The sequence below is a fragment of the Seriola aureovittata genome, chromosome 8 (assembly GCF_021018895.1).
Source record: "Seriola aureovittata isolate HTS-2021-v1 ecotype China chromosome 8, ASM2101889v1, whole genome shotgun sequence".
Lineage (NCBI taxonomy): Eukaryota > Metazoa > Chordata > Actinopteri > Carangiformes > Carangidae > Seriola > Seriola aureovittata.
In genome coordinates this window covers 6175873-6202417 of record NC_079371.1, presented here as the reverse complement: position 1 = coordinate 6202417, position 26545 = coordinate 6175873, and the positions used below count along the sequence as shown (strand labels likewise).

At 39.3% G+C, this 26545-nt stretch overlaps 1 protein-coding gene and 1 long non-coding RNA gene across 4 annotated transcripts in view; one reads left to right on the top strand and one right to left on the bottom strand.

Annotated features, from left to right (window-relative positions):
- gfra4b (GDNF family receptor alpha 4b) overlaps window positions 1–17123 on the bottom strand; it is a 44303-nt gene extending 27180 nt beyond the window's left edge. The window contains exon 1 of one of the 2 annotated variants that reach the window (XM_056382929.1): window positions 16695–17123. In XM_056382929.1, coding sequence (XP_056238904.1) covers window positions 16695–16737 — 43 coding nt within the window. In that variant the 5' untranslated portion in view covers window positions 16738–17123. The remainder of the gene's footprint in view (window positions 1–16694) is intronic. The other variant, XM_056382930.1, reaches the window with a different exon arrangement.
- LOC130173549 (uncharacterized) overlaps window positions 1–26545 on the top strand; it is an 83340-nt gene that overhangs the window by 42823 nt on the left and 13972 nt on the right. The window contains exon 1 of one of the 2 annotated variants that reach the window (XR_008828448.1): window positions 22428–22544. The exons of the other annotated variant lie outside the window; for it this stretch is intronic. This is a non-coding gene — a long non-coding RNA (uncharacterized LOC130173549). Of the gene's footprint in view, window positions 1–22427; window positions 22545–26545 lie in introns of those variants that run through there. 2 annotated transcript variants of the gene reach the window in all.

The window sequence follows — 26545 nt, the reverse complement described above, 5'->3', positions numbered from 1 at the left end:
AACTGTAATCAAAATTTCACACTGACTTCACTGTACAGCTTTAGTTATTTATGTTTTGGCAGAACTGCTCCAAAATACATACAGACGAGCCTAATGCAGCATCTAACATTTCAACAAAAAGGGGCTTGAAAGAGATTTTTCAGCATAACACATACTTATGCTGTTAATACAGTGTCTTGTGGCAGTCACTAAAGTATTAGAAAGTGGCTTTGCAGGAAAGTGCTCCAAGAAAACTGGAAGTATGTAACATTCATAACTAATATCTCCTATCTCTCTCTCTTCTCCTATCTCTCTCTGCTGGTCTATCTGCAGAGAGTTGCAAAGCAGGAGGTGCTATTTTCGGTGCCTCTGGCTCCAGAAGTAAAAGACACATTCATTTTCTCCATAGACAATGTTAACTGACTCGCAGCTGCGACATGTCAAGGCTTGGATTAACCATGAAACTCCATCATGTCCATCCAAGCCTTGAAGTGCAAAGATGAGCAACTGTGTGAGATAGCTGGTTCTTTGATAAAAAATAAAAAAAAGCTACCACCCTGTGTGAGGGGTTTAAGACAACTCCCAATGTGCATTTCAGAAAGATACATCCAATCACAGAGCTTAAACTTCTGTTACATGTGCCGCTTACATCAGACAAAAGCTAAAAAAGAAAAAACTGCAACTGGGGTAATTTTGGATTTTGGATTATGTCGGCAAGCTTGGTGCAGTGTTTTGTTTCCAACTGCAACAAAGCAGCATTTAAAATTCAATAAGCTCCAATTCTCGCCTCGGACTTACATCTTTCTTGTTAATAACAGCTGGGGCTCATGGGTATTGTAGTGTTTAGAGGCATCAATGCATAACTGGACAAAAAAAACATGATTTCTCAGAGACAAAGCTAGCTGGTGGCCACAACGTTACGCCTTTGAATTATCCATGCAACTGCTGCATTTCTGTGTTGAGCAACATTGAAAACTTTTAAATGTAATTTAAAGAAGCTGCAGGAAAAAAGAGGAGGAAATAAAAAAGAAAGAAGGAACAAGAGAGAACGTAAGAAAAAAAGAAATAGAAAACATGCAAGTGTGGGTGAGAGAGAGAGAGGGAGGGAACATGCATATTGGAAGAAAGAGAGGCGACACTGAAACTTAACCTTTGTTTAGTAATTATTTGATGTACATGTATTTCAGTGTAATTTATGGTTTGGCAGTGAAGTGCATGGAAATGCTGAGAGTCTGCTAACGGTGACAACCAGCTGTCCCACGGTAAAACCATCAAATGCATGAGAGCTCTCTCGCAGACATTTTGAGCCCTTTATGCACACTCTCCATAAGTCCACATCTTCTTCAAAAAAGAAGAAGATAGAAGAACGGTTAACGAACAAGCATGAAAAGAATGAACCCTAACGTTAACGTTACAAGAAAAAAGAAGTCTACATTACAGAAGTATAGTTCTGGTCTGGCTTTCCATAGTATAAACACATAGCTCACTAGTGTGGAGTTATTTATCCCATGATGGCATGATGAAAGATACTTTCATCAGATCTTATCCAACATAATTTTTTTTATTTACAGTGAGCAGATGGAGGAAATTAAAAATCAAACATCGAAAGTTCCAAACATGCAATTGTTGCTCGGCATCGTCAAGGTAACGTAACATATAACAAACTACTGTTACACAAACGGGTGACATCAGTAAAGTCTGTGAGGGTTCAGGGCTTAGGCCTTCAGGGGGCCATTGTGATTGGACCATGGTTCAGCCTGTCAGCGAGGGTTCAAACTCAAGGAAGGCTAAACTATAGCTAAATATCTTTTAAAGATAGAGCTGAAAACAGTGGCAATGTGATTAGAGAGTATTCACAGGAGAAATTAAGCACATGACCGGAAAATTTTAAATAGGAGTTTTTCTAAATTCACAATATTCAGTTGTCACACTGACTTCAGTGGTGTCATTTACCAAAAGGAACTTCAATTATATCTATATATGTGTATATATATATATATATATATATATATAAAATCTCATCACATGAAATACCATGAAATAGTACATCCAAATGAGTTTTATCAAGAGACTTGCACATGTTCTGTGGCTGTTCATGTGATTGCAAATTAGCTCAAGAAATTCAGTGTGTAATCCTTGCTTTGTCTTGACTCTTGGCAAAACCTTTTGAACCGCAGTAAAGAAATACTTAGAGTAGGATATTAATCCTGAAATGACTTCTGTTTTCTAAGGCCAGGCTTAAAAGAATGTGGCCTTGTAATGACTTGAAGAGAGCAACATCAGCTTTTTATATGACCTTTTGTTTTTGTACAACATCCCCATATGTTGTTTCTTTAACCCCAAACAGGTGTTCCTCCCAGGTTCGAAGGGCATGTACAAAAGTACAGAGGCAGTTAATATCAGGCAGCAGCATGTTCTGCAAACTCATACAGCCGCCCTCTTCCTCTTTCCTCTCCCTATCAACCTGGCTCAAAAGCTCCCTTCCTTTTCCGTAGGCTGAACGTGTGATGCTGTAAGAGATATCAAGCTGGGTCTCATTACGATGCAGACCATGAGAACTGCGGGGCAATGGATCAACATCTCAAAAGCAATAACAATGCTGCAGAAAACTTAGAGCAGAGACTTCTGGGCTTCTCTACCTTTTACTGGCCTTTTTTTTTTTTTTGCTGCTATAATGAGCAGGTCATTTGGCCAAAGAAACTTCCACGCATGAGATCACAGCCCCAGACCTTTCAAATCTTTTTCAACATGCGCGCAATGGGTCTTACTGTATATTTCTACCCCTGGCTTACAGGCCATCAAACAGAATGTAGACCTTCTGTAATATGGCTCATTGCTCATGAATCACAGGACAGAACAACCATTTGGAAAGTTTTGTTCCTTTCATTTTACAGCAGTTTTTAATTTTGTTAGTTGTGTCTGAGAAGTTATCAAGTGCCAAAAACTACTTGCAATAGGAACAAGACTGTGTTCGAATTTCAAATTAAGCTGTTCTCATTTACATGTTTTTGAAATAGTGAATAAAACATGGCCCATTAAGGCTACATGTTAACTTCCAAGTTGTTTCCAAGTTGTTGCTCTGCACTGCTAAAATCCTGATTTTATAATGACACAACATTATCTGACAAAATCACCACACATAGAAATTAAAGACACTGTGCTGTGATTTCAATATTTACTTGTAAAATGATCGCTCAGTGAGAGAATATCTTTCTCTCTAAACCTAGCACAAATCTGCTAAACTGTTTGTGCCAATTCATTTTGAAAGCAACGACTAATAGGGAAACTCCGACTCAGTCACGCAGCATTTGGCTGACCAATGGTGGAAATATGATCACCCAGTCAGTCACGGACATTCATGATTATAGGGTTGGCCCCGCTGTTGCAGTCCAGCCAAAAATTGCCTATATAAAATGTGTAATATATATAAGCTACACTGACCAATACTGTATTTTTATGTTGACAAATCATCAACTGTAATGTGAATGATGTTGCTTGACAAACCTACAGAAAAAAATATCACCCAAAAATAAATCCATTCAGCTTTAAGGTTTAAAAAAAAAAAAAGATCTACTGACAAATTATGATGTTCACCATCGTCTTACTCTGTGGATGCATTCTTACAGATCAATCATGGTTGGTGTCAACCGCAGTGACAAACATGTTGCATTTTGTGTGTCTTCTTCACTATTAAAGCCACCTTGTGTTTCAACAGTCAAACACTATCAAATGTGAAGCAACAGCAGTAGGAAATGTTCGATTTGCATTAGCAGTCACTTAACACAATTCTGATACAGTGTAAAGTAAGTGAAAAGTAAACAGTGAGGCAGATATACATGAGATAAAATTACGGTGGATTACATGCACGCATCATATCCTGTGAATCACTTGTGTGCATGAATGAATTTCGAATCCACCACCAAAATATATTGAGTGGTTACTGCTAAAGAAATGTAGATTACAAATAGTAACAAAACTGGAGTTTGACTTCATGAAAACCTTAAGGATTATAATTTTTATGTTTCTGAGAACATGCTGTACATGTTTATAAATTGTTCTATTATGCAAACTTTTTAGAAGATATATTTACCACAGCTTTCAAAGCAGGGTTTCCCTGCTTCTTATCACAGCAGCAGTGTTAAGTCCCCCAGGAAGTTTGTGGCAGAGAGTCAATGGACCTAATATGGAGTGATTCTTCTCCAGGGGCATATCCATGGGAATGTGGCTCTGGTTTCACAGTTATCACTCACAGAGGGCTGTCAAACGCTTAGTGGCATTCTCTTGATCCAATTAATTAGGGCCTAACAAGCCATGGAGAGGGAAGGGATTTGGATCTACAGGGTGGTGACAGAGTCAAAGGGCTCCACAAATGAGGCCGATATCTCGTTACACACTGGTCATTAATGAGGCATGGGAAGTACTGCTGTGTCAAAGAAAGTTGTGAATGTATAACATTCTTACTGTGGTTTCCAACCACATGTAAACGTGTAACACAGCCCACTTTAATAACTCATCTTTCTGCAAAAGTATCATTGACCTCAAAGTGAAATGGGAATCTTCTGCATACACGATTTGTAATTTGTTGGCTGCGTCATTCTCTGTGTCTGAAATAATTAATCAAATAGTGGTGAGCGGAGGTGGCATCCTATCCTGCATGGAGCAGATGTTGTAAATCCACTGCAGCTCACACAGACAGGTGCCCTCCAGCCGGTTCCTGTCTGCTGCTTTGGTAATGGTGTGTTTCCTTTCCTGGAACACTGGATGAATCGAGCAGCACTCCGTCCAGCCTCTATAATCTCCACATTACAAGGTTATACAGCATAGAACATAAGACGACTAATCACCACAGCAGGGTGTTTGTTTGGTGGAATGAAATGTATAGAACATGTATGTGTTTTGATTATCCAGACCAAGACTCATTATATGCTCCGTAAAATCCTTCTCACTGATCAGACGAATAAGCTGCTTGCAGTAACAGACGTTTTTGTTTTCATTGTTGATTAATTTTCTGATTATCTGTCAGATGTTCTCAGACCACCCATGCAAAATCCAAAGACATACCATTGATTATCATGTGATTCGAGGAGAAGCAACAAATGCTCACAGCTGCAACCTGTGCACGGTCGACGCGTTTCCTTAATAAATGACCTCCCTTTTATTCGACAAACTGGTTAATTGACTGTTCGTCAGTATATTGTGGAAAGGGGAGAGGAATAGAGGGCAAAGCCGGCTTTTGCAGTGCTAATATTTCAGCTGTATAAACCGTTAAAGCCACTTGTGTAATGCCACATAAGCTTTACATGGATAGACCCGTTACTATTTCTATGTTAACTATTTCTGTTCAGACTTGGATTAGCAAATGCACGCACTTAATGTTTTTGGTTGATTTGTTTGGTGAAAACTTCTCCTACGTAAAATAATTTTAGGCTAGAAGATCAAACTTGCAATATTGTATTAGGATAATATTCATCCATCCATTGTCTGTACATACTTAGTTGGAGCTTGTGTCATATAAGGGGTGGAGAATATTTCAGCATGCACTGGGTGAAAAGCAGAGAGACACTCCTCACAGGACTGATGCATACAGTACAGGCATATTTGCATTCAGACCTTGAGGTAATGTAGTTTTCAGTTCACTTGTCCTGTATGTTTTTCCGATTGTGGGAAGAAACAGAAATAAATTAAAGGAGAACATGCAACATCCATGTAGACAGGAACAGGGCCAAGCTTGAAACCCAGAGCCTTCTCACTCAGAGGAGACGGTGCAAATCTTTGAGTCAGTGCAACACATTTGGAACAATAATAAAATATATACAAAATAGAAAAAAATCTTGACACACAGCATGTACTGCAAAGCTGATGATGTAATCATCTAATCATAAAAAATCATATAAGATCAATGTCAAGTGTTGGTGGTTATACCACACCTGATGAGCCTGTTGAGAAAGACATGGCTCGTTTCACTCATTTTTTCCACATAGAGCTCTCATGGATGACTGTTGTGCATATGCAGCGACAAATTGATATCACTGGACAATTTCTGGCACTTATTGTTATGCAGATGTTTCTGTTTATCCTCAGAAAACTGACATGATTCTTGGCTACATTGCTATATGTGGATGCATGTGTTTTGGTAGAATTTCTATGGGTGATTTAGTTATCATGCTGATCACCTCGTAGATACAGTAAGCAAGATTGCACTGATGTGTCTTCTCTTATACAAGTAACAGCAGTACTAATAGGGATGTAGTATGAGTGACATGGTTTAGAGTGAGGGTCCAAGGGTTGCTGTTCAGTTACGATCTTATTGCACTCTGCCATTTCCTGTATTTTCATATTTCTCAGTCCAGACAATAATTCACTTTATATCGTGCAAGGAAGGAATTCCAGTCATTCCTTTTTATTGTTGCTACGATGAGGCCACAAACTAATTTCACTGATTTGATTAACTGAAGAGTTCCTCCTAGGCATAAAAGATGCCGAATTAATTTTAGTGAAAAACTGTTTGGTGCCATAGCTCGGCTGGTATATGGTCTAGTCTGGGAACGCTGATAAGAAACTATTCCATTTTCTGGCTGAACTGCAGTGTAATTCACTGGCATTCACTCAGTGCATGTAAACAAATAATGAAACAGTAATTAAATACTAAAAAGTTTGAGGCTGCACCTATTTTAATTAAATAGCAGCAATAATACAGCATATAGTGCATATGCACAGCTTCAGATATCAAGAAATTCAGTTAGTGCGTTCATTCATCCTGCTTGTCATAAAACCTGTGTTGGGACCACAATGATACAAGCCAGCTGCATCCATCATTTGCAGTGTTGTCTAAGTTCCCTTTCAGTGTTTGAGGTCGGTTCATAAACTTTCCTTCAGTTATTGGCTCACATCTTTTCAGGCTTTAACACACCGGAAAACTTATGAGGCAACATAATAAGCCAGTGTTGCTAGGTGAAAGAAATTATACAGAACCATATTTGCAAATATTTTCATAGGCTTTTAATAGTAATATTTAATCAGTAATTAGTGCCATTACTGTGGACTATAATGTTACACAAAGCTGCCTGAGCTATGATCCAGTGGCTCTTTACCTCAGGAAAATTGGAAAGAGGAAAGGGAATGACAGGAATGAATATCAGCAGCTGTCATTTCTATTTGGAGGGGGAAAAAACAGGACAGATGACTGGTTCATCAAAAAGTCACTTCACTGTCTGTATTCTGTGGTTATTAATGCCAGCAAGTCAAAGAGGAAAAGAGAAGTTCAAAATTGACTGGAGGTTATTACATTGGAATGAGAAAGATAACTATTATTCATTCACACAAAAAGTTCACATCTGCCAATCTTATCGTTTTTAAGAGGATTACGTCTGCAGTCTTGTAAGTTTTTGCTGATATAACACTGGCGTTTTGAGTCTGAGTAAATCTGAATCTGAAGTAAAATAACGTACGCCCACTCACTGGCCTTATTGTGACAATGAAAATACTAATTTCACAGTCAGCCAACCGGAGGAGGGAGACCTGAAAAATATGTCCTTGTACCTTTTTGTCGCATGTACTCGTCCAAGATTTGCTTCTATCTATCTTCATGAAACTTCACTCACCCCAAATAGATTTAGCAGTGTCCCAGAAATACAACAAGGAGTCAGGAAGTGGAGCTTAAGCCCCCCCATTTGAAATTGTGTCACAATGGCGCTGTGCCTACTTGTCTGGAACAGTCTTTATCTCTGGATAACCACTGAGAAAGACTGAGTTAATGAGCCTCTGTTTGGCCCTTCGAGGCCACTGCACGTCTGTAACCTCAGAGCCATTTTGTGAATTTCATAACAGGCCTAATGGAGAGGGAGATGAAGTTTTTAGTGTGATCAGGAGCCCTACTTATGAAGGTAGTGTATCATTTTCACCTTCTATCTCTAAACTTGGTGATCAGTTTTCAATAAATGTGATAAGCAGATTAAAGGAATCTCATTTTGTGAAATATCAGAGTCAGTGAGTGAGGGTTATACAGTCAGTACCTCGCCGTCTTTTGAGCCGTAACAAACCATTGCAATAGAGAGCATCTTCTTACATTCAGCAGATAATCAAAGCTGAGATCTCTGACCCTGACCTGAAAGATGATAATTGAGGGTAATATTGCGCCAGCCAAAGGAAAAGGGTTTGGGTGAAAGCAGCTACTACAGCATATTGAGAATATATAGTCTATAGCATGTCCACCCCACGTTTTACTGAGTTAATCCTGAAGCATCTCCAAGGAACAGAACAGAGTCATCTTTCTATATTGGTATGCAGCGTCCTTTCTTTCTCTAAACCCACAACTTTTCATCCAATAATGCAGCGAGCAGTCTGAAGACTGAAGAGCGGAGCAATTCTCAGAAAACATTTAAATCAAACAAAACAGAATGGACTGTTGGGAAGATTGATTTACAACCACCAAGAGTCATTTAGCTATGAGGTAGTCTGTTACTCCAATTTTTAACCACAGTGGCTTTTTCTTGCCAAAACCTTTGTCAGTGGTTACTGTTACACGGTCAGCATTTCAATGTTTACTTATGTTTAAACCAAGAGGAAAAAGCAAATGAAAGGAAATTGTTAATCTGGGTCTGTGGACCACTGAAGGATGTTGTTTCTTCATAATATTTATATTCCATTAATCCATGTACACATTGCAAGCAAATCTTTGTAAGTGCTGTTTAATATAAGCTCTGTGGATTATATTATCATTATATTCACATTATTTCCATGAGAGCACTGGTAGTAATTCCAATTAGCAATTGTAGTTAATCATTCTTCACACCAGAGTCTGTTCACAGGTCTCGGAGAGTACTATTGCATGTGTGAAAAAAGTTGTATAAAGCCTTTTTGTGGCTCCAGAGGGAGCTGTGTGAAGTCTCATCAGTTGTGTCTGAAAACTACAAGAAAAAAATCTGGAGGTGTGGAAGTAGACAAAAGTGAGTGAGTTTACCAGACCTCATCCTCATCTCTGCTTTAGGCTACATTAGCCACCACACTCCTGAATTTCCAGCTGAACCACTGGCGGTCGAGTTACATTGTGGGTAATGTACAGTGGGGTCCAAATGTTTAAGACCACTTTACTTTTTAGACCACATTGTAGGCGTCAGGTTTCGACAAGGAGGAGGATTGTGTAGAATAAGAAATTACTCTGGTTCTGCTGCATCAGTTTCAATCTGTTTTCAGTGCATTTCTAAATCAGTGCAGTACTCTTTAAGTAGCAATTTCACTGCTATTCTATGATATTTGAGAGCTTGATGGTTTAGGACAGTTTATGATATGATGAAGGGGAAGTGTAGGGATGGTTCAGGACATACAATTCCTAAAAACATGTATGATAGTTAAAAAAAAAAAAAATCAACATTTTGCTAAATGAATATTCTGTTTATTTCTAAATTGTTAAATCTGCTTTTCTCAGCCACTTGGGGGCAGCAGAAACAACTTGCTGATCACATAAAGTTTGATCTGACAAACGTGTTAGCAAACAATTCCTTATTTACACATCCAGTGCCATTATTTATTATTAAACTATACCATAAATAATATGCTCCACTGCACATATTTTAATTGCCAAGTAGTTTGTGACAAATAAGTGACTGTATGATAAACACTGATAAGCCACAACATTAAAACCGGTAACTGCTTTTGATGTTGCTGCTGATCAGTGTTTACAGCTCTAGCTCGGTGTTCGCTGTGAATCTCACCTGTTGCTTTTGCCCCTAGCTACCTCTCCCACAGCACCATGTTGGCTGCTGTCCTCCTCCTCTTCCTCTCCTACAGCTCTCTTCATTAGCTAAAGCTATCCCTTCCTGACCCTCTCCTGCTGCTTCAGCTGCCACAGCAGCGATGATTGAAGCCTGAAAATATACGAAACAAATTAATTTACACTAGTCAGACTGTTCAGCTTCTCCACATGCATCTTCTTAAGTTCCTAGGTTCTCTGTTTTGCTAGTACCTCTGGTCCAGACTGTCTTTGCACCTCCTCATGACGAGCACCTTTGAGTCTTTGAAAAAAATATATATAAACATTAACTTTATCCACTTGCATTAGCAGCTATGCTAGTCATCTCCTCTGCTGGGAAAAGCCAATAACAATCCCTCCCCCTGCACATGATCATGTTTGATTCAGAGTGTGCACATTCTCCACTATGTTCACCAGCTAGTTGCTAACTGTGTCTGTTGCAGGTGCAGGGCAGGTGTATAGCACACAGTCAGGACCTGTGACGTGTGCGTAGTAATTTAGACCAGTGTTGATATAAAAAATAATTTGCTGTGGCTTTAAGTGCCTGATAAAATTTCAATTTTCACAATAAAAACAAATCAGAAACAAATAATACATAACTGATTTGTTAAAAAAAAATAACCAGTGGCCCTTAAAGGAGCAGATTTTGTTGCATTTTGACATGAATATATGCTCTTACACCGTTTATACCATCTACTGTAATTCCAAATTAGGGTCTATCCCATTTTTATTTGCACATTAAGCCACTAAGTCTCTTGTGACATGAACATAAATTTAAGATAGACAGGAGTTGTGTACTGTTTCCTCATTACTTGTTGTTGGTAATTTTCTCCTAACAGAACGCCTTCAATCACATAATTCTCAAAATGTAAACACACTCAGTAATGAGCAAGCAGTGATATAACTGGAGCCACTTGACTACAATAATGGATGAGGGCTTTAAACTCAGACTCATTTATTTTTCACCCACATACATCACGCCTAATCAATGGTACGTCTTTGGTTTTAACCCTCCCCCCAGCAGACTCGCACACCCTCACTGCTTGCCTCTGTCTTACAGACTTTTCAACAATGAGCAGCACTTTTACTCCAAACTTTATCTACTGTTTGAAATAATTACAGTTTAATATTATAGGCAGATTATTTGAGAAATTGAATAATGTCTCCATTAAAGGTCAGAGCCGTCAGACTGACTGACATCAGATGAATGGCAATGTGCCAGCTCAACAGCAGATTTTAAAACTTCAATAATTAAATAGGCATATTTTAAGGTCTCTGGCTTGAGAACAGAGGCAGCCCACAGGAAAAGTGTAACAGCCATTATGTCTCTAAAGCTTTTAACCCCCAGTTCTGTCAGTGAGTAAATATTGCTCAAATGTATTGATACCTTTTAGATGGAAAACCAGTGTCCTTTACAGAGTTTTATTTCCTATAGACCGTGAGGCTGGTGAGATGCAACACTGACTCTTGAGGTCTGATAATAAGTTATTTTAAAAGTCCAGTAATGGAACTATTAAAACGGATGCATTAAGTCTTGACTGCAGCTATCATTTATGCCAAAATCCATAAGTCTTTTTTCTCTGTTTCCTCGCCTGCTTTACTGCATTATATTAAAGAAGTACTTAAGGTAAAGATTCACAATTTAACCCCCTGTATGACAGACACTCAAGATCAACCCAGTTATTAGGGCCTGGCTGTCAACAGGGCCGACATCAACTCAGTGCAGGTATACTGGTATTGGCTTATATGTCAACAGACATACGTATGTATAAATGTTAGAACAGAAATGGCAAAGATGTGTTTGAGGTAAGTTAGATACAGTATCTGTAACACACATAGTCTACCAGTGAGTTTATTTTTTAATAAAAAAATAACACTCAGAAGGAATCTTAGTCCTAATTATTTAAAAACCAGATTTAAAAGATATTTATCAAAATTGTTTATGTAATAAAAAATGGCAGGCTTTACCAGGTACCTGCAGTTAGGATTAATGTCATTCTGTAACAGTTCAGATTTGTAAACACAAATTTCTATACAATAATCATATAATAAGTATTATGAGTGATTTAGGTGGCACAGTATTTTATGATACGTTCAGTTTCCCTAAAAGGTTTGTTAAACGGAAGTGAAGGAAAGTCAATATTTAATACAGTAGTATATATATTATGCAACAGTAAAGAACTGCAAAATATGTAATCACAAGAAATACTTGACAGAAATTAAATAAATAAATACACATGTATACACTCAGTTGCGAGTTAATTAGGTCTAGTACATTCTGCTAAAACTAATGCAGTGTAATACAACAGTCCTGCAATAAATTCTATGTTTATGAAGGTTATAATGTTCAGTTTTTGTATGTCCATTCTGTGAGACCAGGAGAGGCGGGAGAGATTCACCTGTGCACAGGAGAGTCTAGGGAAGCGGAGCCTATATACAGTAAGGGCTGTTTTGGGCTGTAAGGACTTGTTTGATATACCCACCTACCAGTAAGGTAGAATTGTAGAGAAAGAGATCTTGCACTGTGTTGGCGCTAATTAGTTTACTTACCTGTGAGATAAAGTTGAAACCTGTACGTGAGGCAAACTAAACCACTTCATACTGTAAACTAAGTTTAGAGGAGAAATCGTTGTGTATCTTAAGTCCTTGTCAACCTTAGTGGTTAGCACAGATGATGTAAGCCAACTTATATACTTATTATCCTTAGTTACAGTATGCATGGCAACATAAAAACTTTACATTTGTTTATTCAGCAGAAAAATCAGTCATTCATCCACCTACTCCCTCAAACGATAAATGCTTAAATGGCTCTTGGATCCTCGTGTTTAAATGTGCGCACCAGCTAGAGGTAGTTATACCACCTAATCAGGCAGTAATGATCCAATTCACATCACTTGTCGGGTTAAGAGTATATAGTCATTTTGCAGTTTTTAAAGAGGCTGCAGTGCTGTTCAGCTGCACTATACCAAGAGGTATTTCTATATCAGTTTTATCCTCATTGATATAAACTGGCAACTGTGAGTAGTTGGAAAGTTTATTCTCAAATTCATATTTTTTAGTCTGGCTGCTTGCACCTGTAAATGGAATCACTCAGAAAGTATATGTTCTTTTATATTTTCTGTGTTAAGCCGAACTGCTAACCACTAAAGTAAAACATAATTAACTGGAAAATGATTGCACCAAATCAACACTCTGTTTTCCCCTCGTTTGCCTGATAATCAAACTCAGTTGCCATTTTGTTTCACCTCGTTCATTTGAATCGAGATGAGATGTGAATGGCAATTCAAGGGTCTAGAGCCAGCTTACTTTTTTTTTTTTTTTCCTACAATCAATCCCTAGGAAATGGAGAAAGTTAAATTGTTCCTCTCTTGGAACTTATTTGGAGACCACATGAGGACCCATAAAACAAAGCCATGAAAGCTTCACTCTGGTCAGTTACATAAATACATCAAAAATGAGTGTAGAAAGTGAGCTGTTGTATTAACTTTTTATAAGGTGACAAAACAATTTTAAACAGCCGGTTTTCAATTGCAAAATCCGTTTTGTAACTGAAACTCAAAATACCTATTCGGTACCTATAATCATACAAAGTGCTGTATAATTACAGTGAGGTCTAGGAAAGTGGTCTCAGACTTTTGGACCCCACTGTTTAATAGTATAGCAATGATAGGTGTGGAACTGAACTTGGATGATTAGATATTTAACTCCGGGCAACAGCAGTGTTCAAATGCATATCTTATGCATATATTATTATTGTATATGTCATAACTGAGGTTTCTGTGTCAAAGGGGTGTTAATGTGTAGGTAGAACTCCCAACACTATCTCGTGCCATCATTTTACTGGCAATAAAGAAGTGACCTATCTGTGCCACATGAAGAAAACATGAACATGGGATGGGTTGTGTGTTCACCTTGGGTGCTACCTGCGCTTCAAATGAGATTCATGACAAATCCCCTACAAGAGGCCAGCCAATATGCTAGGTAATAGCATGCTTGGCAGTACTTATCTGTCTCCATTAAAGACACAGGTCATATCCCACAATGTCAAAACCATTAAATCAAAAAATATAGCATGATCACTGGCTGAAGCTAGACACTGTTGCAGTAAAAAGCAGATTGGATGGAAGCAGCAGATTAAAAACAGTTGATCTTATACAGTAAAAAAAAAAAAAAAAATCTTAAGACAGACTAAAAAGCTATGACAGGCCATAATCAGGAAATGTAAATTATTTGAAGCGTTATAACCAATTTACATATCCTTGTCAGCCGCTAGGGTTTTTTCACTGGGGTTTGAGTGCCACTGGAGATCACTCCCTGCGCTCTCAGTTTAACCCATTAATATTAAATTCAATCACCTTGTCGGTCATTTGGGACCTGCACCTTGATATGAAACGGTTGTGATGTGACTGTGGTGCACCTTGTGCCATTTCAAGTTAATGCTGCAGAAAAATGCTTATCTGAAAGACTTGCACTGTGCAATTGTGTTTAATTCTATATCATTTCAAGCCTCTGTGTGGATCTGTCAAAATGAGCTCCTCTGCACATTTATCTTACAGATAAGATCAAAGCTTAGACAGTCCACTACTTGCCTGGGATTCATTTTTATTTCTCATAACAGTGGATGCAACAGTGATTCACTCTGAACTCCACAACTCCTCTAAATGCAAACTGACCCTCTGCGAGATGAGTGTCTTCTTCAGGACCTGAACATCATCGCTGAGCTTAGACCACCATGCCACAGAGCCAACTACCTAATGAGTGAGCTTTAATAAACCAAGCTTGGTGTAAAAAATATTGGCCCATTCCCATTCCGCATTCCTTCACATGTCTCGTTCTGTCTTACTTACAGTCCAAAATCAAAGGAGACTTAGTTTGCAATGATATGAAACATACAGAGCAGCAAATCATCACGTTTTGAGAAAAAGAAACAGATTATTTTCTTCTTTTTTTTTTTACATTTGTCCTTGAAAAGAAAAAGATTTAAATAATGTTTCTGTCAATCATCTAATCAATTAATTGGACGAATCATTTCAGCTGTTTCAGTGAACCACAGAAGTAGATACACATAATTATACTGTGCTGTAAATTTGGTGCCTGCATTGATCACAAGGCCTCAAAGCTGCCTGGCTGTATCGGATACTCGCAAAAATAAACTCAAGATTTACAGGCATGTAAACTGAATGTGGCCTGGCTCTATGTTCAATAAACAGAAAGAACAATGAAGTACACAGAAATACTTGACTGTTATAACATGATGTAGCCCAACAATGAAAGGCAGCGAAAGCCAAGAAATAATCCAACAATGCCAAACCTCAAATGGCCAACTATTCCCAGCTGAGAAATACTGCTCCTAATGTTTGCTTTGAGAGCTCTTTCTGCAAAATTGTGGTTATTTCGAGATCTGTCAGTGTTGGCCTGCAGGTATCTGGAGCAGTTAGGAGAGCTGGATAATGTGTGAGCTCAGCTTTCTGTCCATATAAGCCATGGGTGTCACAGAAACTGCCCCGAATGCCACATAAATGGGTTGAGTCATCCAAACAGCCCATTGTTTCTGACCTTTTGCAGTTTGGTCTTGGCTAATTAATTTGAGCAGATCTCTAAACAGACAGGAATCAACATCTCTGCCATACAAAAAAACTGTAGGATGTGTAGAATAAAATGAATTTGATCAGTAGTTTATCCTGAGGAGAGCAGTACTTTTATTTTAGACATGCAGGTTTGCAGAAAGAAGGAGAGAAACTTGATTTGTTTTTGTAGCATATGACTGGAGAACTACTGTCTCAATGTTTAATCCCCCATTACAAGCAAATGGTGCTAAATAAATGTCCATCAGTGACTGTCAAAGGTATTGACAGAGAGAAAAGCTGATTCAAAAAGCAAACTGTTCTTTTCCATTCAGCAGTCCTTACTGGCATCTCCTTACATTTCCCAAATGACCTCCAAACAGGATATTAATAATGAATAAAGAAGTAAGATATAATGGACATTTATGCCTTTGTTAAGCAGGAAAGGCTGGTGCAAATTAAGAATGCTGACTTGTTGTCATGGGTGGGTATAATGGTATTAGGCAGCACTGTGGCAGCAGGACTAGATTGACACATCTGTGTATAGTGGCAAAGAGACACTGAGAGCCAACAACACGCAGCTCTCCTCTCTTAAGACTGTAGGTTGTTGCCACAAAAAATCAATACTCCAGCTTCATTCAATTACATGGAGAGCAGGTTAGTGACACTCACTGCAATGACAGATGTACTGCTGAGGATGGTCACTTTTACCAAAATAAACAATAACGCAGCTATAAAACTCTGAATGGATATTGTGGGTAAATGGCTGAGATAATGGTCTGGCATAGTCAAACACTATTGAATATTACAATGTGATAAATATGGTGTAAGGCAAACATTTGTAATACACTTGAATGTGGACATGGGAAATGATGCAGTGACTAGAAATGCAGAACTGAGAAGCCAAACAAAATCCATACATGTGAAAAAGCGTTTTTATGCAGTTTCATGCGCACGCACAAAAAACGCACGCAGGCCCAGGCGCGCGCACACACACAAACACACACACACACACACACACACACACACACACACACACACACACACACACACACACATTTAAGCATGTAAGCTCCTTTACGTAGCCGAACATACAGTGTCGTACAATTCAGACAATTAAAGACTGGACATCCGTGTTCTTGGGTTATTGTCAACTAATAAAAATTATGTTAAAATGCAAGTTTTTTTTTTACATGAGGATCTTTATCAGCGCTTGGCAGCGGTCAATGCAATCATGTAGCAAAAGGCTGAGGAAGAACCGACCGAGAAACTTCTGTTTGATTGATTTGATCAGATTGTTTTAATCAAACGGTTAATGGAGCAGGTGGGATTATCGTCCAACTCTGTGAAAGATGGATCATAAAGAAAAAAAAAAAAAAAAAAAAAGATAAGTCCTCACTTACCCAAAGTTATGAGATGAAACAGATAAACTCCCCACAGATCCATCTCTGTGTGAAATGAGAAGTCAGATAACGGGTCGGATCTTCACCTACAGCTGAATAATTACACTGCAAGAAGATGATATCCCGTTACGCATGTGGAGATCATTATTGGCACAAGGGGAATAATCTCTTGAAAAAAAAAATCCTTTCAGCGTCTTTTCAGCTTCTTCTTCTTCTTGTTGTCTTTTATTTTTCTTAGAATCCCAGTGGTTTCGCTGGTTGTGTCGCGCTTTCGCTCAAAGCCAGAGCCATGCGTAATGATGCGAGTGAAAGTTGCTCCTGTGCGCTCTACGGTCCGGTGTTGTGTGTGTGTTTGAGAGAGAGAGAGAGACAGAGAGAGAGAGGGAGGGAGCCTTCTGTTGCGCGTCGATATGGTCGCTCAAGTCCTTGAGTCTGCTGCTGGAGAGATGCTGAGGGCTGCCGGGAAGAACTACTGCCAAGAGGGAGGGTGAGAGTGAAAACACTCTGTGCAGGAAAGGGCATTAAACAGCCTGGTTACATGGTGAGGGAATCTGTAGCGGTAATAAAATAAGACATACGTTTAATTCTGCAGCAGAAACGTTATTATGGCATTCCTACAGGGACTCTGTGTGAATGGTAGTTTATGATGACCTTAACTTGCTTTGTGGTGTTTATACCGGTTACTGATGCCCTCACCACATTTTTCTATTTTTTCTACTTCTTTCCTGCAATTTTTCTATTATATCACCCCAATTTTTTTTTTTTTTTTTTTTACTAGAGTTTCACAGCTGTTTTGTGAGATAAAGTCTTGCCTTTTTATGATTAATTTACTCCCTGGTCCTTTATCATCAGCTCAAGGTCCAACACTTGTCATTCAGTTTGCTTATACAGTATAATGTGTGAATTTTTGCAGCAGAGAGTTGATAAAAGAAAAAAAAAGTCAGAAAAAGCTTAAAGAGAAAAGTGAGGTGCCAGTTTGAAGTGAAGTTGAGGATAGTGTTGAAATTCTTACTTTGGTGCATGTGTCTACATTTGGGTTAAATTTCAGGGCCAGTCACTCAAGCTCTTATTAATTTTTTATGGCTCTGTTATGAGATGTCCCTTTTTTTGACAAGTCAGTCATGATCAAATGTGTTAAAAGTCTAAATCTGAGAGCGACTGTGTAGTCTTGTTCAACACGCTGCACTTTTCAGCCTATATCTTCTCTACAAGTGGTGATTCTTTTGCTTATAGAGGTCTCACAGGGCTCCCTGAGGCAGATTTGGGGCACTCTCATCCAGAATCCTATGTCATTTTAGTTTTCTGTGCTCAAAGTTTGAGCTCTCATAGTCCAAATTCGTGTCGACAGCACAGCTCTAATTGGTTATACAATAAAACACAGACAGGCAGTCCCGTCTAGAAGATTCCCTCCTAAGTCAGATAGCTTTGGGCGGTGAGATGCTTAAATTGGCCATATTTACTCTCAGCAGTTATTAAATGATAAGAATGACCAAACTTGTAATGATAACAGGAGGGAGGACTGTTGGTAAAACCAGAAACTCACCTGGAGGACCTGCGTGACGGTGGAGGTTACCGAACACATTTTGGATAAAAAGTACATTGTTGTATTTATCGGAGACTGTGAAAGGTTTTTCTTTTGTTCAAAATAAAATCAAAAACGCTTGGTCTCCGCAGAGAAGCTCCTGGACACTGCAGACTTAGCAGAGCTGCAAAGCTCCATTTTCTGAGCTGTTCACTGTCTTGAAACAGACAGTTATTGATTCTTTAGTGTTAAGAATTCAACTTTCACACCATCTGTTCATTTTATGGTTCAGAGGAGAGCATCAGTGTGCCAGGATGTGCATTTGGAGTTTGTTGACTCACCCCTTTAGTATGTCTCCAAAATGGCAACAACAAATGGAGTTTCCAGATGATCCATGCAAACAAAGCTGGCCAGGAGCAGATAACAAAGGGTCACCATGTTGGATCAGCCAGACTCAGTGTGTGTGCTTTACTGTATATGTGTGTGTGTGTGTGTGCATGTGTGTCTTTGTCTGTAAAGCAACCCATGGGTCCAAAAGGATGATCCAGCTGTGGACCGAAGACAGAATGAAGACCTCTGAAGAGCCATTTCAGCCCGCTGGTGTTATCTTTGCTGCCATTCATGGCTACTACAGTCTTTTGCTGGACTTACAAGAGCTGGCAATATTAATTCAAGCATTTTAAGAGCCATACTTGTTTCAAGTTTTTATTTTTTTATTTATTTTTTGCTGAGGTCTCAGATTGTAAAGACGAACTGTAAAATGTTTTACGCCTCAACGATTGTAATTTTAACTCCCTAACAAGCTTGCAATGAGAATATTTGGAACAATACATTATCACCTCTTTTGGGAGTTGGAGTACTTAAACGTGGGGAGATGGGCTCTGAAAATGCTCTATGAATCTTTAAAGAGCGCTTCAGTGCCATGGGGATCTTTCGGTAAAGTACATATTTGCAATGTGCTCCTGCATTTGTAATTCAAATCAACATTAAATTCTGTGAGAACTAAAAAGCCCCGTCAACGGTATAGGGAGAATTAGAGGGAAAATGTTTATTTTCTTCCAAATCATTAAAAGTCTCCAGCTCCCTCCCAGTGGTTTCTGGGTGTGGAGAGGTTTGTCTTTCTTAACCCTCAAATTAGCAAACACTGACCCAACCCAACGTGATATGAATCACCTCAGTTTTGATTTCTCAAGTAGAAATGTAGCATTTCAGTCCCTGAAGCGAATGCCGTCTCCCATAAAAGATATTTTATTTGTCTTAGGGGAACTTAAGTTACTGTCAGTAGGTCCAGGATCTCTTACTTTTCTAACAGTCTTTCAATATGGAGAGTAGGTGCTGTTTAAACATGGAAGATGGACAGCTCTCAGTTGTTGCTTCAGGCAAAGGCACATCGATTTTCCATCTTTGTGAGCTGGAGCAGCATGGACACATTAATGAGGGATTAGTTATTGTACCCATAATCATTGCTACGTCAAAGCGCCAGAACTGGGTGATGAAGAGGGGCTTTGTTGGAACAGCGTTAACATTTTACAGCTATATGCTCACTGCCAAATGCAGACTTCTGACTTCTGCATGACGAACCAAAGCGTAGTGACCTCATTTCCCTTGGTTCAAAGTAAAGTGTCCTATTTGATGCATACCTATTTTATATTAGTCAGATTTTTCTCTTTTTTTTCTTTTGGTTTTGTTTCAGGAGGTCTCAAAACTCCTACACATCCTTGGCTCGGCCACACAAGTGCTTTCATTTATTTTGCCTGATTAGACCTCATTCAGATTGAAGTTGAGCGGGGCCAGGCAGGGATTTATGTGAGGCATCAAATGCCTTGTACTAAGACACCTTTTTCATGGCCGACTTTTTGGCTTGATATAGTAGGAAAAGCACAAGTGCAACATATAACCTGTAGTCTTAGCTCTGTTGTGTTAAAGTGTCTCAGTAAGCCTTGACCGTGATCTAGCATGTACAATAACAGATCTCTGAACTCACACATCCATAAAAAAAAGGGGGGGGGGGGGGGGGGGGGTTATTTATGCACAAATCTTTTGCATCAATTTCCACTTTGGTGAACTTTGACACACACATTCACTCCAAACCATGCTGCTGATTATGACCTTGGAAGGAACAGAAAGCTGGAGAAAACAGAGGAAGCTATCGAAGCTCAGTAGATGTGTTGCACCATCAACTTTTATGTAACCTCTTCCGGCTGAGTGTAAACTGCAGATATGTACTGGAGTATATCCGTCTCTTGAGCTAGCCTGTTAGCGAAAAGTTAGCACACTCAGAGCACTTCAGGTCCAAGAAAAAGAAATGTACTAATGTGACTGAGCAGTGCTAGTAGTTCACTAATGTTTACTACAACCAAGCTTCTAGCACCAGCTATATCACTAGGACGCACGGCTGAAGTTCCCTGTGCCACTCTCCGGTGTGACCAGGGCTTAATGATGATAAAGGTGTGAGTTGTCCTGCTTTGACATTTGCACAAAACAGGACAGTCAGGGAGATGCCAGTCAAGCAGTCTGTATACACTTACACAAACCAGAGAGGCGGTCTAATCAGGTGAAATGTTTTAATTGTGTGGCAGTAGTCTTGTTTCCCTTCTGTTCTTATTACCATAATTTGAGATATGAAAGCTATTTGTCTTTATTTCAGAAGCCATTAGATGTCATTCGTTGTTGGGCGGCATGGTAAACAAGTTTCCCTGGATGGATAATCCATCACAGTAAACATAAAGGCTTAATTTTAATGGTGTTATTTTATTGCCCAAGTTGAACATTTTTCTATCTGGCTGCGCATGACGTTACACTCACTGCCAATCAACCCGACATCCACAGAAAAGCATGGGAAGTCTGCAGCAAGAAATAATCCCCTAAAAGCATGTCACCTTATAAATTGTGTTCTCTGATCAGTGTCATCGTATGTGAGACATCTATACTGGTCACAACAGGCAGATAAAGGCAAGGAAAAAACCTTTCCTTTTAATGGAGAAAGGTGGGTTAGAGGTGGAGACAAGAGTTCATGTTGCAGTGAATCATAATGAGTCTGGTGACTTGTGCTTCAGGACTTCTCTCTGCACCTCCATACATTCAGAGCTGACTAAGAAGGAGGCCATGCATATACACTGGTCCCAGGATAGTGACGCCATGTCTGTACTTGATTGCGAACAGAGTGGTAGTTGTTCTGCGTGAACCCCAGGGGACACCTCTTTTTCTTTCTTCCCCCATCTGACAGCTCACTGGGTCAGTATGGGACAGACTTGAAACAACTTACAAGAACTTCTTTTCCGTGCCGGAAATGGCACTGTCTGATGCTTGAGTATTTGGAGATGGTTTATGTGGTTTGATAAAGCTTGAATTCCTGTAGGACAACCAATATTGGCGGTGGACTCTCTTTTTAAATGTCAGGGGAGAAAATCTACCTTGTCATCTCCAGTGTTTGCCAAGGAGGGACTCCAGTATTTGTCAAACACACAGGGAAGTTTGGGTGCCTTATGTAGTCACAGCGATCTGAGAAGGGTGTTTCACAGCCAGTGTCATGCCAAATAGAGCAGTGCTCAAATGGTGCCAGACTGCATGGCGGGCATTTGCACAGACGGTGACTCTGTTACCTCTCACCACAACAGATGGTGTGTCTCATGCACACAGTGTGGAAGGTTATGTTACTGCTCTGTGGATGCTAGTTGTGTCTTAAACCTAATTTGGACCACACGGGTGCAGACATATACGCATGCAAAGACACCTACGTGGAGAGGAAGAGAGGGCACCACTGAATTAATCAAGCAGTAAATGTTGAAATGATGACAAAGATAGTTTTCTAATGGTAGGCACAGTGAAGATTGGCACCACATGCTGTAACACCGACACAGTCACAAAGGTGTGGGTTGTTTTTTTGTTATTTTTATTTATTTATTTTTCAATCTGTCCTTTCTTTAACAGCTGAATATAGGACACATGTCTCCACTCCTGATAAGCTTCACTGCAGTGTATTCTCCTTTTTAAAACATCTTTCCTTTACTTTCACCTCAGGGTTCAGCCATTTTCACTCATGTAATTAAAGATTAGTATAGACCTAGAAAAAGAGCAAAAAGATCAGGTTACGCCAGCTGTGACAGATGTTAAATTCATGGGTTTTTTTCCAGGAGGGGCTACCTATCTCTGTGGTAGGTTTAAGGGGGTGATAAGGTTATCCGAGAACATCTATCACTGATTTCCTGACACTCCTGGTGGCCAAAAATAATCAGATGGCACCTGGATCAACAGCTCTGTGTTTTAAGATCCATAACTCATCTCCTGGGATTTTGTGAATGTGAGTGAACACTCCAAAGTATGTGTGGGTGAGTGCAAGTGTGTGTCTGCAGATGCTTATGTGTTTATAAAAGGCTATTTGCTCTTCCTTGCTGACATTTTGATGAGAATTTATGCTGTTCACCACACGTCTTTTTGGGCTAGAAGCACTGAGCAGATGTTCGTGGGAAGTGGTGCTGCTATTGAAAACCAGTTTGAAGCACATTCTGCTCAAAACTGAAATATTTTTCGACTTTTAGAACGTGGTAATCTAAATACTTAAGTGACACTCATTCTTTCACTGCTTTTAAACTGACCATATAAAACTGAAACAAGCACAAAGACTGTGCAACAGTGCCACTTCACAGATATAAATGAGGTGAAGTCTTTGCTCCCCTACAACAAATTTTTCGTATTTGGTCACAGTATGAATTTGACCTGCCGTTTTCTGCTGTTAGGATTCGTTGTCTGAAGCTAATAGAATTAGTGAACTTCACGGCCCCTCTCCAGGTCTGTGCTCAGTGCTTTGGCACTGAACACCTGTATTGTTATAATAGCTGATATGCTGTCTTTTAGTGTTAGTTGTCACTGACTTCCCTTAAGCTGCCCGTACCGGCTGATGCTTTGTTGCTTTGTTTGTGGTTCTGGTTGCCGCCATAGATCTTTGTCATAGGTGTTTACTGAGATAGGCGTCTGCAGTCCACCTCAACCTGTGTGTGTACAGTTGGAGAGTTATAGTGAACTGAAACTTGTGGCTCAATTGACTGCTTACTGTGTTCAGCCCAACCTTGTAGCCTGAGCTCTTGTGATCAGCATGTTGCCTCTGGTAATGTTGCATCGTGTGTCAAAGCAGGAGGCGCAGCTATCAGGATAAACCTACTGATCCTAAAGAGCCTGTTAAAGGGGAATGGCCAGTGAATATAGATGCAGCCCTCTAACCAAAATGGACCTGAGGTTAGTTATACCTGATCTGAATACACCTGCAGATAATTAGATTCAGTCCAAAATGTGGTCAACCCAACAAGATGGCAACAGTGGCAGCAGCTTTAGACAACAAGAGTGCAATAACTGTCACTCTCCCTGAACCATACAGCTCACACTTACATCATATAACGCATATTTCTAAGCCTGATTATCACTCATCACATGATCAGAGCTGATAGAAGGTCCATTCTTAGCCATTCAGGTGTTACATATAATGATGCACAGACCTGAGATTTACAGGAATACAACAGGAGCCTGATTAGACTGAAGTAGCCTGTCTCCGGTGCGGGTTCAGATCGTGGATACTAGCAGACGAGAGTGAGTTTTGACAACCATATATTGCCTTGGTCAGTTCTGAGTGGCTGTGAGGTACCTTATATAATGTTCAGTCCACAGAGGAGAGCGCTCGAGCCTTCAGAACCTATTAAAGGGCTTCGCATGTGTTCATAGAACTAGAGTTGTCATAAAGTGGGGTCCAAAAGTCATCAGACTTTATCCACTTGTCTCCTGAAAATGTAGACTTTTAGCATAAACAGGCATTTCAGATTGTGTGAAAGTAAAGGAACTGGAGTGAAGTGTGGTGAAAGTGAAAGGGCTTCTGTTTTGGGAGACGGACAGCTGATACGTAGACAGTCCCTATACTCCCTTCAGACCTCTGTGTTTTTATGAAAAACTCTACTTTTAGGCACACATGTCTGACCTGGACACCACTTCATTGATGTTGTCCATGCCGGTCATGTATGTGGGTCCCCTGGGAAAAACACAATTAGCCAAATTAGAAGACAAAATCTTGGGAGGCCGAAGGTCAAAAGGGCAGCTGCTGCTGTTTTCCATACTGGTTGTAAAGCAAACAGCTCAGCAGCAGTGTTATTTCTATCAGTCTAAAGCTGGAACCATATTAGTTTGGCTGTTATCTCACAGTTACTTCATATATGAACACAGTTTTACTATTTTCACTTTATTTCTTGCTTAAACAAGCATGAATTCATTTCTTTTTCCCATAAACACACAATTTATTATTGTTTTCATAGAGCATTTCACATAATTCCCACAATATATTCTATCTGAAACTCTTTGAAGTCATCATCACTTTCATTTCTGCTCAAACAAGCTGAAGTAGCAATTTACCTTGTGTCTTTATTTAATAGGCTGCAGAGTGAGTGGTTGAAGTAAGGCTGTCTGTCTACAGCAGGAAAATGAATTTGCAATTTGTAATGAGCTCCGCTTCCATCCAAGTAGTTATTCATGAAATTAGTTGTTTGCCAGTGCGGCTGGATGTGACTGTGAAAATTCACACAGCGGTTTACAAGCTGTCTTTGTCTTTTTTCCTTGTTAGTATGATAATGCTGCTTGTTGATTCCGATTAACTGGGAATTTAGCATCTGCTTATTGAGTGTTGAGGAGGAGTAGTGAGGGGATTTATTGTGCGGTAAAGTACTGCAAGGCTGATTATTTTATGGTCTCCATATGTGATCATTAATTTTCCGTACTTTTAGTCATATGTATGATGTATGTGAGGCATATGGTGGCCAATGCGTCACATGGTGTTTCACTCTTTTGGCTGCAAGGCAAAGTGATGTGATCCTTCAACTGATGCTGTATTCAGCTGTATATGTTTTTCACCGTGTCTTGCATTGCTTATACTGGCCTGAGGTTTCCATGAATATTGCACTGTACTATGCTCTATGGTAAAGTCCATGTTGTGTGCAGTGCATCCCATTACTTCATGAATTATAGATGAAGGTTATGGCAGAGGGATACCTCATGTTCATTGAAGTTCAGATTAGGGATGTACCGATCACGTTTCTTTCCAGCACTGATTCTGGGTAAAACTGCCAACCTCCAATCAGATATTATTGCTCTTTTCTAGCTTTTCAGTTTAAAATGTGTCAAACTCACAGTGTAAAATGATTGGAATCATTCTCATGCTGTTTGTGTAGATAATGCAGTGGACATTGCCTGCAAGCACTCAGGGCACTTTAAATAAACGCACACAACACTGAAGGGTTGAAGATTAGAATGTATTGTACAAATATAGGAGACAAACGTCATCATAAGAAGTCAGAATGAAAAGTCTCAATGAAGGAAAAATAAAGTTACACTTTCATATTTTTCTAAAGACAAAGAACAAGAACGTAATTGGCTGTTTTCCCAACAAGTTTAAGATTTCAACCAATTGGAAAGAAGCCACAAGCTGTTTACAGGCCAACGTGAGCTGACCACTGACTCACAGTAACTCAAGGCTGCAAATCCACATCACATCTTAACTATAAATGGAGATGTACATTGTTTTCAAATTTGTGATAACTTTGGTTTAAGTTGAAGAGTAATTATTGTCGTTTGAATGATAACTGTCACATTCATGTTTATTTTTGCAACTATAGATGTTTCATTTCAGTGAGAGGAAAACAAAAGCAGGCTTCTCATTTTTAGCTGGTTACTGTCGACTTTGCTGGCTGAAATGATAATTCTTGCATTTAGTCAGCTGTTGCTAGCTGGCTAAATTTAATTCTGAGCTGGGTGAAAACTCTTTGTTTTTAATATGTTTCTGGCCAAATGAGAAAAGTGCATCCATGTTTTGCATATTTGATGGCTATAGATATGATATCATGCTAAGTCAGTGCTGCATGATGATGTAAACAAGAGGAAAGGCTAAAGGGCTGGTTCTTCCTGGTATTATAGTACAATATAAGAACATAATAAAACTGTTTGTCCTTTCTAAAATAACGCTATAATCGGACAGTTTATTTTAGGGGGGGGTTTAAACTTTCACTACAATTTTATGGGGCAGTAAATAAGAAACAATATTTGGGAATCTGCTGGATCAGTAGTTTCTGAATAAATATAATTACACTTCTCTATACATGAAGAAAAAGTTCTTTAATCGTTAATGTCTAATTGAACAATTCACCAGAAACACATTTACCGCACATACAGTATAACCTATACATCACCTTAGAAACTCTAAGTTAATACAGGCTCTAAATAAATGACCCGTCAATGAACAGCACAAGAGAAGTTGTGTCATGATTTTTACTTAACTCTCTTCACAGCAGTTCTCTCATAA